This window comes from the organism of the source record quoted next, unplaced genomic scaffold, assembly GCF_019419815.1.
Source record: "Pyrus x bretschneideri cultivar Hongxiangsu unplaced genomic scaffold, Pyrus_bretschneideri_v1 Contig1, whole genome shotgun sequence".
NCBI classification, from domain to species: Eukaryota; Viridiplantae; Streptophyta; class Magnoliopsida; order Rosales; family Rosaceae; genus Pyrus; species Pyrus x bretschneideri.
The window spans coordinates 5,650,970-5,660,388 of NW_025999390.1; the positions used below are offsets into that span (position 1 = coordinate 5,650,970).

Genomic DNA, 9,419 nt, shown 5'->3' on the forward strand with positions numbered 1-9,419 from the left:
TTTGCGGAACGAGTTTAATGAGCTATATTAAATCAATAATGATATTCTTACCATGTAATTGTACCACAATTAATACTACTTTAAATGACATCTAATGTGTCTGTTCATGTCATTTCAATTAATCAGAACTTTTATTCAATTAAAATCAGTTTAAAAAACCAATAATTAAAAATAAAAAAAAATAAAAAAAAACTGCTTAAATTATGACCGGAGTTTACGAGGAGTTTGGTTCCACGACTCCTTTGGGTTTTACGAGGAGTCTGCTTTCAATTCTTCACCACCACAATCTAAATCAACTTGGTTTTTTAACTGATGGAAAATTTTATGTATAATTTTTCTAGCTGCCTGGACCTCTGAAATTCAACACCAAAACTTTCAGAATTGATCCGAAAATTGTAACTTACTACAATCTCTAACATAACAAAATTCCACTTTGTTTCAACTTTTATATTACAACAGACCCAATTGTTTCTTTGAATCTCGGGAACAATTTGACCGAATGTAAGCTTGGGTACTCAGATTTTAGAACTTGGGTAGTGATTGCAGAAGCTAATTAAAGTTATAGTCTTTAAAGTGAAAGATTCATGATTTTTATGCACAAAACAATTTCAGTAGATGCAGTGAAAATAACAAAATTCTCGCACATTGCAATCAAGGACGTAGAAATTAAATCGAAATAGCTTAATTTCTAGCTAAACAACACTAAGCAATTAAATGAACAAAAATATGAGAGAGAGAGAGAGAGAGAGAGGGAGAGACTGATGAAGTTTCTCAGGCAGATCACAAATTGAACGGAGGAGGACGAGAGGGTCAAAGATCGGAGGAGGAGCACAACCCAGACAGCCCATCGGTTCGAGCTCCGAGGAGACTGCTTTCACGTCTGCTCCTTCCTTCCCCTTCTCTTTCACGACTTCCTTCTCCTTTCTCTTTGATTGTTTTTTAAAATTAATCATTTAATTGTTAGTTTTTTAAATTGATTTTAATTGAATAAATTAATTAATTTAAATGAGATAAATGTTCACATCAGATACTACTTAAGATAGTATATAATTATGATATTATTACATAGTAAGAATAGTATTACACATATTAAATTAATGTCGTGCTTCGTGGGGCTACCCCACCATTGTCCTTAACTTCTTTCGTTTTGGTGAGAGAGGTAATATTCATTAAACACCCCAAACGGGCCACAAGAACAAAAAAGCTAAAAAGGCCGGAAAAGTAAAAATAAGAAGATGTCGATACAAACTAGACAACTCAATAATCATCATAAACATCCGGACAAAATGCCGACATCACCACTAAAAGCACTAAAAGGTGAAACAAAAAAAAGAAGGCAATTTGTCTGCCCTCCTGTTTGCTATCTGTACGATCTCTTTTTATTTTAAGTCATATTAATATTTTATATTTTTTATAAAAATAATAATAAAATATAAAATGTTGATATAATTTAATCGTAATTGCATAAATAAAAATAGTATCCAAACAGAAGGACAGGCTATCTACCTCTAACAAAGAGGGGAAGCTGGGTGCCAAAAACACTACCAGACCTCAATATGAACGTGTTTAATGGGGCATATTAAATTACTGTCGTGATTCATGGGGCCACCTACCCTTATCTTTTCTTGACTATTAACAAAAGTGATTGATACAGGCTCTCCTTTCGACGTAGTGAGTCCGGCAGAAGGTGAATGCGAAAGAGGATGAGGATCCCATCCAGATCGGGGATATTAAGAATCCTTAGATATTAAGAATTCTTAAATTTTAACCATTTATAATATATTTTACGATCTGTTTTCGTCAAGTCTTATTTATGTTTAATTTTAAATAATAAAATTTTAATAATTTCTAACTACACAATATATAATAAACGATTATAATGCATGGATCCTTAAAATCCTCAATCCGGATGGGATCCTCATCCTCTTTCAAATCCACCTTCTGCCAGACTCACTACGTCAATTGGAAAACTAGTATCACTGACTTTTGTTTATAGCCAAGGAAAGATAAGGGTAGGTAGTTATATGAATCACTTTTGAGTAAATCTTTCCTTGGCTATAAGCCTATAAGCAAAAGTCTTTGATAATAGTTTTCCAATTAATCTAGTGAGTCTGGCAGAACAGGGATTTGGAAGAATCTCAATATTGTGCTAGTCAGATTTATCTCCCTTACCGTGCTTAATTAATTTAGCCTTCTTATAACTGATAATGTTAATGAAAGAAACGTTTAAAACACTCAGATAACAAAAATTATAAAAAAAAAAATCTCTCACTTATAGTGCAATAATAATTGCATGGAGAAAAGCTTACTGGCTCTGGGGATGAGAGCGATGAGAGCAACTCTAGTCAACACGATTTTCCGTAGACAATGTTTGTAGTGGGCTAAACGAGCAACCTCAATTTGGCTCGCAAACACAATTATATAAGCAAGGGTGCTTTAGGCATTTTCTATCCTCTGCCCTATTATTCATATTTTATATTTTTCTTTTTATTTCAGAAAGCAAATAATGAAAGGATCTTGTCATCTACACACTTTTTTTTTATTTTTTTTTGTATTTCACACACTATTCTCAATTTATTACCGTCGAATCGAATGAATTGAAATGATTAAAGTTGACAAAAAAAATAAATAATGATTAAAGAACATAAATTGACAAAATATGTATAGAAAGTAAAATTGGTGTGTAGATAGTATCACCCATAAGACCATCTCCAATGGTTGGGCTAAAAACCAAATATTTTAGCCCGGAAAATTTAGCTTTTAGCCTAGAAACAACTTTTCTGCTCCAACCGTTCTAGCCTAAAATTTTAGACCGGGATTATTAAAGAATGAACTTAGGCTTTTTTTTTGTTAAATTAAATTTAAAAAAATAAATAAATATGTAGACTATTGTTAATTAATTTTATAAACATTTTAATCTAAAAAAATTTAAATTCCGATAAATATTGGATGGAATCCACTCTGATTTATGGGCTAAATTTTGGGGGAAATTTGGCCTTGGTTTAGCATTTAGCATTTAGCCCCAATTTTCCCCTTGGATTGGAGTGGGTTTGGGGGAAAATTTGGCTTTTAGCCCAACATTGGAGTTGGTCTAACAAAATTATTCTATTATTGCTAATTTTCCAATAAATTAACACGGTATTATTAGATTAATTTATACAAGAGTAATGCTTAAGAAAACTAAATTTGCTAAACTTAATGACAAGGAAATAAACAATTAAATTATTGCTTAAGTAAACGTATTAAATTTTTATTAATAATACATCATTTAATTTGTATTTTTTTCTACAAAACCTGTTCAAAAGTTGTGCACAAATTGATGGAACGTGATATTCATAATAGTAACCATTCCGTGAAGTATTTTGAGTGCCTGGAAGTTACACGTGTTTGTATGGTTTGGGTTTGAGCATTCTATAAACATGAAACCTGCTTGGCCTTTGGTTGCCTACAACAACCATATACTTTATAGGAATTGGGTACTCTCCTGAGCACAAGATCGGGAGCCTACTGATCAACAAATACAAATCATTGAATTTTGATTCAACGGTTACAATTATTATAATTTTAGAAAAACTTTATGTTTATAGCCGTTTAATCAAAATCCAACCGCCTATGTATGTTGGTCAGAGGGTTCTGAGCTTGTGCTCACGAGAGGATCCAATTCCTACTTTATACATCCCATAAAAATTTTAAATTTATTTTATTAACACTCTACATATTATTAAAACACTTCACATTTACTTTTTTTCAATTAAAATTTATCTTCATACATCCTCATCCCACGTACTTTCCGTAATAATCTCATACCCCCCACACCACGTTCAACTTACATCCCATATTTTCTACCTACACTCCACACTCCGTCAACCGAAGACTTCCAAAATGGTAACCAGTGTTCTTCTGGTTGATCGCGAAGATTGTGATTGTGAAAGTGAGTTTTTCAACTTGTGGAGTTGAAGACCAGAGCAGTAGGGTTCACATAAACAATTTTATCGAAAGGAGGTTCAATGGTAGCTTCATGAATTGAGTGGCTTCAACATTTGTAGACGGAAGAAATCGAACTCGAACTTCCAAAAAACAAAAAAAACAAAAACAAAAAAACCTCGAAAAACCGTCGGTGTGAGAATTTCGTTGGCTGTGATTGCATGCTCCATGGCGCCCTCCAAGCTCGCGATTCTCTCAATCTTTCTTGCCCTAATTTTCTCCCAGATTAGGGTTGAGGCTCAAACTCATCGTAGTCCACACATGGGAGGGCGTCTTCCGGAGGAAGCAAAGGAAGCGCTCAGTATAATGCCAGGTCGTTTTTATCGTCTCTGTGAATTCTAGGGTTTATTGGATGAAATTTGTGATTTCTCGACCAATATTTTGTTAGGACCCAAATCTCAACCCTACTCAACCTTAACTACTACAGATGGAAGAACAGGGAAGGAAGGAAGAGAGGAGCAGAGCTCCGATAATTTTGGTATTCATGATTTCGTATGTAAAACTGATCTATTACTTTTCTGGGAGCTGGGCTCCTTTATACAGTTACTATACTGTTTAATGCCTGGCATGTTTAACAATCCTTCACAATAAAACTAAAGCTTAAAACCTTCAATTAACTCTCGAATTGGTGATTAAGGCAATCACAAATCCATTCTTTTTTGAGTTCATAACGTTTTTCCCCTCTGTTTTCTCGCCATCCAAACACATGTTACTAAAGTTGGAGATCCTTTGGTTTTTCAATTGGGAAGTGTTTGTAATTCTTTCCATTTATAATTCTGTGTTTATGTTTTGGAAGGTAAGTAATACTGCCAATTAGCTGAGCTCTGATGCTTACTTGTACAGCTTTGATTCTTCAGTTTTTATAATTTTAATCAGACCAATAACGATGCTTAATTGTTTAGTTACTTTGTGAGTAGAAACATCGATATTAGTTAAAAATTTTCGAGTATTTTAAAGTGTTTTTGAGTGCTGTTTGGGTTTTCCTGGCTGACTCTGTGTGTTACTTTAATGTTGAAGAATCCAACCGTGGCGAGAAGAATAAGGAACAAAAGAATGAGCATAGCAATAAAGGAATTCAAAAGGAGTCGGATAGCATTTCTTCCTTGTGGAGTAAAATCGAGTCTCTCCAGGTTAGGCATATTTGCATCAATTGCCAAAATCCCAATTACCCAATCTGTTTTTCGAATGACAGTTAGTTTATCTGCATATTGATTTCTATCTACGTTCTATATATTAGAAAAACGGGTCATTAGTTGAGCAGCAGGTTGTGAAGGCTCAAGACCGTGCCGATGAACTAGAGAAAAAGGTTAGACACAATGAAGTGGACTATTTTAGTACGTGAAAACCACTACATTCATGTTGCCAAAAAAAATGAGAATACTACTGAATTGTCAATTCATTCTCCTATGCAGGTTAAGGAACTTGAACAGAAATTACAATCACAACGTAAGGAGCAAGAGGACTTGGAATCCCGGGTAAATGAAGCTGAGGAGAAGATCAATAATTTGCTTTCAGAAATAGAGAATGTAAGTTATTTTTTCTCATTTGGAAGAAAAGGTATTTTGTAGTTGAATGTGCTCATAGTGAAAGTCCTTAGTGACTCTGATTATAAGAACAGAACCTTGTTTTGCATTGGATTTAAGTGTTCAGTAAAGAATGATAGTACGGGAATAAAAAGGATGCTAAAAGTTGTCTTATTTAACTCAACTCTGTCAATCACTGTTTTGTTTTGGTTTGTATTTTTGTGATTTTATAGATATTGTCGATTCGTTTTATGTCCTTTTTGTGATGAGTCCTCTGTTCATTTCCCCTGAAATAAGTTTTTGATGTGAATGTCTTTTGTATAGAATGTAAGCTGACATCCTTCTTTAGCACCAATGTTTGACACAATTGGGGTGCTCTGGTGTTTTTTTTTTATTATTACTATCTTGACTTCCATACATTGCTGATTGCTGAACAAAGAAGTCTGCTTCTTTTTTCTTTTTCTTTCATATCATTTTATACTAGTAGTTGTAATGCTACTTGGAATTTAGCTTAATTTTATCCCGCGGGGATAGTGAAATGATGTTTGATGATCTTTTTACAGACTGGGAAGGCTAATGATGAGCAGGAGACCAAAATGCATAAAACTGACCATGCTCTTGAAGTTAAAGTGGCTGAGGTAATTTTTAAGTCTCTGCGGAACCGTATTTTTCTAGATGGGGGTTGGTGCTTATGCTCAATCTATGTTTCTAAATTTGTCTTCAGGTGGAAATGTGGAAGGCAAAGTTTGAAGCTACTCTAAAGGAAAAAGAGTTAAATGAGGTATTACGTTGCATGAATTCTCTCTCTCACATTGTATTCGTCTCCCAATGTTTGTCTATATTCTTTCTGAGGTAGTTGTAAGTTCTGAAAAATCGGCCAAGTAAGTTTCTTAAGAACATAGAATTTGAAGGTTTTGTTTAATCTTGTCATGGAATTAAGGTTCATTCTATGCAAGTTAACAAACTTCAAAAGGAATCGCAACGTAATGAGAAGGGGGACTTGAAAGACCGGGTAAATGAAGCCGAGAAGAAGATCAATGATTTGTTTTCAAAAATAGAGAATGTGAATTTTTTTATTTATTCATTATTTTGTCATTTTAACTGTCTCCCAATGTTTGTCTATATTCTTTCTGAGGTAGTTGTAAATTCAGAAAAATCCGTCAAGTGAGTTTCTTAAGAACATAGGATTTGAAGGTGTTGTTTAAGCCTGTCATATAATTAAGGTTATTTAAAGTTCATTTTTGCAATCGTCTTCAGTAATTTAGATAACTCATCCGTCATGGTTCAGTTGAATCTGAAAGTGATGCGAAAGCTTGGTTTGCTTATTTTTTTTCAATTCGCACATATGCTTTTCTTTTTACTGGTCTCTATATATCATATGGTTTCACACATCTTTCCCTTATGTTATATATGGTATTCGAAGTAGTGTGGTGGTTAGATTCAGAAGGTACAATTAATTGCTGTATGGCCACTTGAAGAACATTATACCTCACTTCTACAATTTTCTCTTTTGCAAGTTTATGCTTAATTTACTGAGTATTGTTGTCCTTCAATAACTGACTAGGTCCTTCAAATTCTAGTAGTCCATGCTACTGTCAGATACAAATGACTTCAATGGTTGATTGCTACAAGTTCGTTTATTATTCCTTCGTTTTCCATTTTTTATTCTTCTCCATTTGATGACGATACTTATCAACTGCTTTGACCAGTCAATTCATCGTAACATAAGATGACATATATGTTTGATCTGCTATCTTATAGTGACCGCATTGAACAGTCTACAGTACATATGTTACTTGCTGTTGAAGACTGTGACTGCATGTTGTGAATGAATTTCGGTTTACTTTTTATTCCTTTTGATGTTCTTGCCCTGGTGGATGCACCCGTAGCCTAAGCCATTCAGCGAACCACCTATAGTAGTTTATTAAATTTTTTAATCCATATTTCTTCAAGGTTCAAGGTACAGTAAAAGATTTGCTGAAGAGGCATGAACTGACAAGACCTCTTGCTACAAAGGAGTTGGAGTGGTTTGCGGTGCGTGTAATGAAACCAATCTTGCATTTTTTTGTTTGTTCTGTTTTCTTTCTTTGAATTTTATTTTTGATCTCCTTATTTAGTCGCAATTAAAATGTTGCAGGCCTCGGCTTTGTTGGCCCTGCTCATTATAATTCTGGTTCAGAACTTTCTCCTGACTTTTCAGGTTAATTACTTATACGTGCTTATGCATGCACACCGCATTCTCTAAACGAAAAGTAATACTAACATATTTCTGTTTGCTGATTGCGACTTTGTGCATCGTTATGCAGTACAAACGCTAAAAAACCTGTTCCAGGTACCAACCGTGCGCGTCGTAAGGCTAAAAGGGGCCATCCAGAGAAGTAAGCTGCTACTGGCATTGTTCACATGTCCTTTTTCTGTGTATGATTGAATCCTCTGTGTAAAATGTTTGAAACAGTGATGCACTAGTTAAACGTTAAGATAAGTCTACGAGTTGGTGGTGTGTAGTGTGGGCAGCTTTTACTTATGTCGTTGAAAGGTGTGTTTTAGTTTATTTTTCAGTTGAAAGGTGTGTTCTAGTTTATCTTTTAGTGTATTCGGAATATAACCGAGAAACTACATAACAATATCATTGTATATAAGTGGGGTTTCGATCATAAATGGCTATTGAATTTACATGACTCATTATTTTGATATCTGAATTTCAAAATTGATCTTTGCAATTGACTACCGCACATTAATTTAATTCATGAATATTGGGGGGGGGGGGATTTTGGCCGAAGAATCTCCAATGCCAAAATTAGAATTTGAGAGAGAGTGTTTAGGAATTTTTGGGGAGACAATTGATTTTTTTCCTTTTAGTGGGAAAGCATGGCTATTTATAGGGGAGTGACCGGCCCTATTTGGAGAATAGGGGCCGGCCACATATGGTCGAATTGTGAGAGTAATTGCAAGATATTATGTGATTCCAACTTTGATATATGGTCAAATAGGGGTTGGGCCTATTTAGATTGCTCGCAAGAAAGAGCAGCAGGTGTAGAGATCTCTAACTTTGATGTAGATTCCCACTTGGACTTGGAATTAGATTTTTCTAGGAAAGGGAAATAAATCGCCTCCAAAGCCTATTTAAGTATACCATAAGTAATTGCACCATCGTTAGATGTTTTCGTCGTGTGTTCTCTTGAAGCTTGATTGGTGATCAGCTGAGAATCTGAATGGATTGCAAGCTTCACCGCTAAGTCTTTCGTTAGGAGAGGCTGCTAGTAAGGCCTCGTATTCTGCTTCGTCGTTGGATGCTTTGAAGCTTGAAGTGTCGTGGACTTGGTCGGCGCAGATATGAGTCGCTAAGTGGCACAACTGGGAGATGTGGTGCAAGATCAGGACGGTTGGGAGCCATGGTCACAAATTAAGGGTTACTGAGAACCGTGGAGTAGGTAGGCACGATTGTGAGCGCGGAGCTAGGGCCTTCTTGGGCCAGGTTGTGCGCAGTTGGAGGAATTGGACCACTAAGTCAGCGATGCTCAACTACTGGTGATGTGCTGCTCCAGTATTGAATAGTCCAGAGTGACCTGAACAAGACATGCCCATAATTTGGGCTGGTGTGTCCTTCTGATACTCATCTGCCCCCAGTGTGCCATTAGGTTGAGTTATTGCATTTGTTGGAGCAGAAGTAGTCTTTGTACCTACCAGTGTATGTGGGATGGTTCCGTCTGCTCAATTTTGTCAATGAAATGTGACCTGTTTATGTATGTTGGTCATGTCTCGTCAGAGCGTTTTGTCAATGGCTTTGTTGGGTTGGAAATTGCACAATCTATGAAATCCTATTCCTAGATTTCACTATTGTAAACTACGTTTTTGGATTAACAAGATTTTTTATTATTTTTGAGAATTTATATTAGTTTAATTGAATTTAGA

General features: G+C 35.2%; 1 protein-coding gene across 5 annotated transcripts; it reads left to right on the plus strand.

Annotated features, from left to right (window-relative positions):
- The first annotated feature begins 3,498 nt into the window (after positions 1-3,498).
- LOC103957107 (myosin heavy chain, clone 203) lies at positions 3,499-8,185 on the plus strand. 5 transcript variants are annotated; one of them, XM_048581633.1, is made up of 10 exons: positions 3,499-4,300; positions 4,373-4,462; positions 5,002-5,114; positions 5,222-5,290; positions 5,397-5,510; positions 6,071-6,145; positions 6,232-6,288; positions 7,461-7,541; positions 7,645-7,707; positions 7,814-8,185. In XM_048581633.1, exons 1-10 carry the CDS (start codon positions 4,153-4,155, stop codon positions 7,823-7,825), a joined length of 822 nt encoding a protein of 273 aa, XP_048437590.1. In that variant the 5' UTR covers positions 3,499-4,152; the 3' UTR covers positions 7,826-8,185. The 5 variants fall into 5 exon arrangements, with proteins under 5 accessions (XP_048437590.1, XP_048437601.1, XP_048437609.1 ...); XM_048581644.1 differs by having other exon boundaries at positions 3,501-4,300; positions 4,412-4,462; XM_048581652.1 differs by having other exon boundaries at positions 3,504-4,297; positions 4,412-4,462.
- The last annotated feature ends 1,234 nt before the right edge of the window (positions 8,186-9,419 follow it).

Coding starts and splice junctions, on each gene's coding strand:
- LOC103957107 (XM_048581633.1), top strand. CDS start 4,153: ATGGCGCCCTCCAAGCTCGCGATTCTCTCAATCTTTCTTGCCCTAATT. Junction 4,301..4,372: donor GCTCAGTATAATGCCAGGTC/GTTTTTATCGTC, acceptor ATATTTTGTTAG/GACCCAAATCTCAACCCTAC. Junction 5,115..5,221: donor GTAAAATCGAGTCTCTCCAG/GTTAGGCATATT, acceptor TCTATATATTAG/AAAAACGGGTCATTAGTTGA.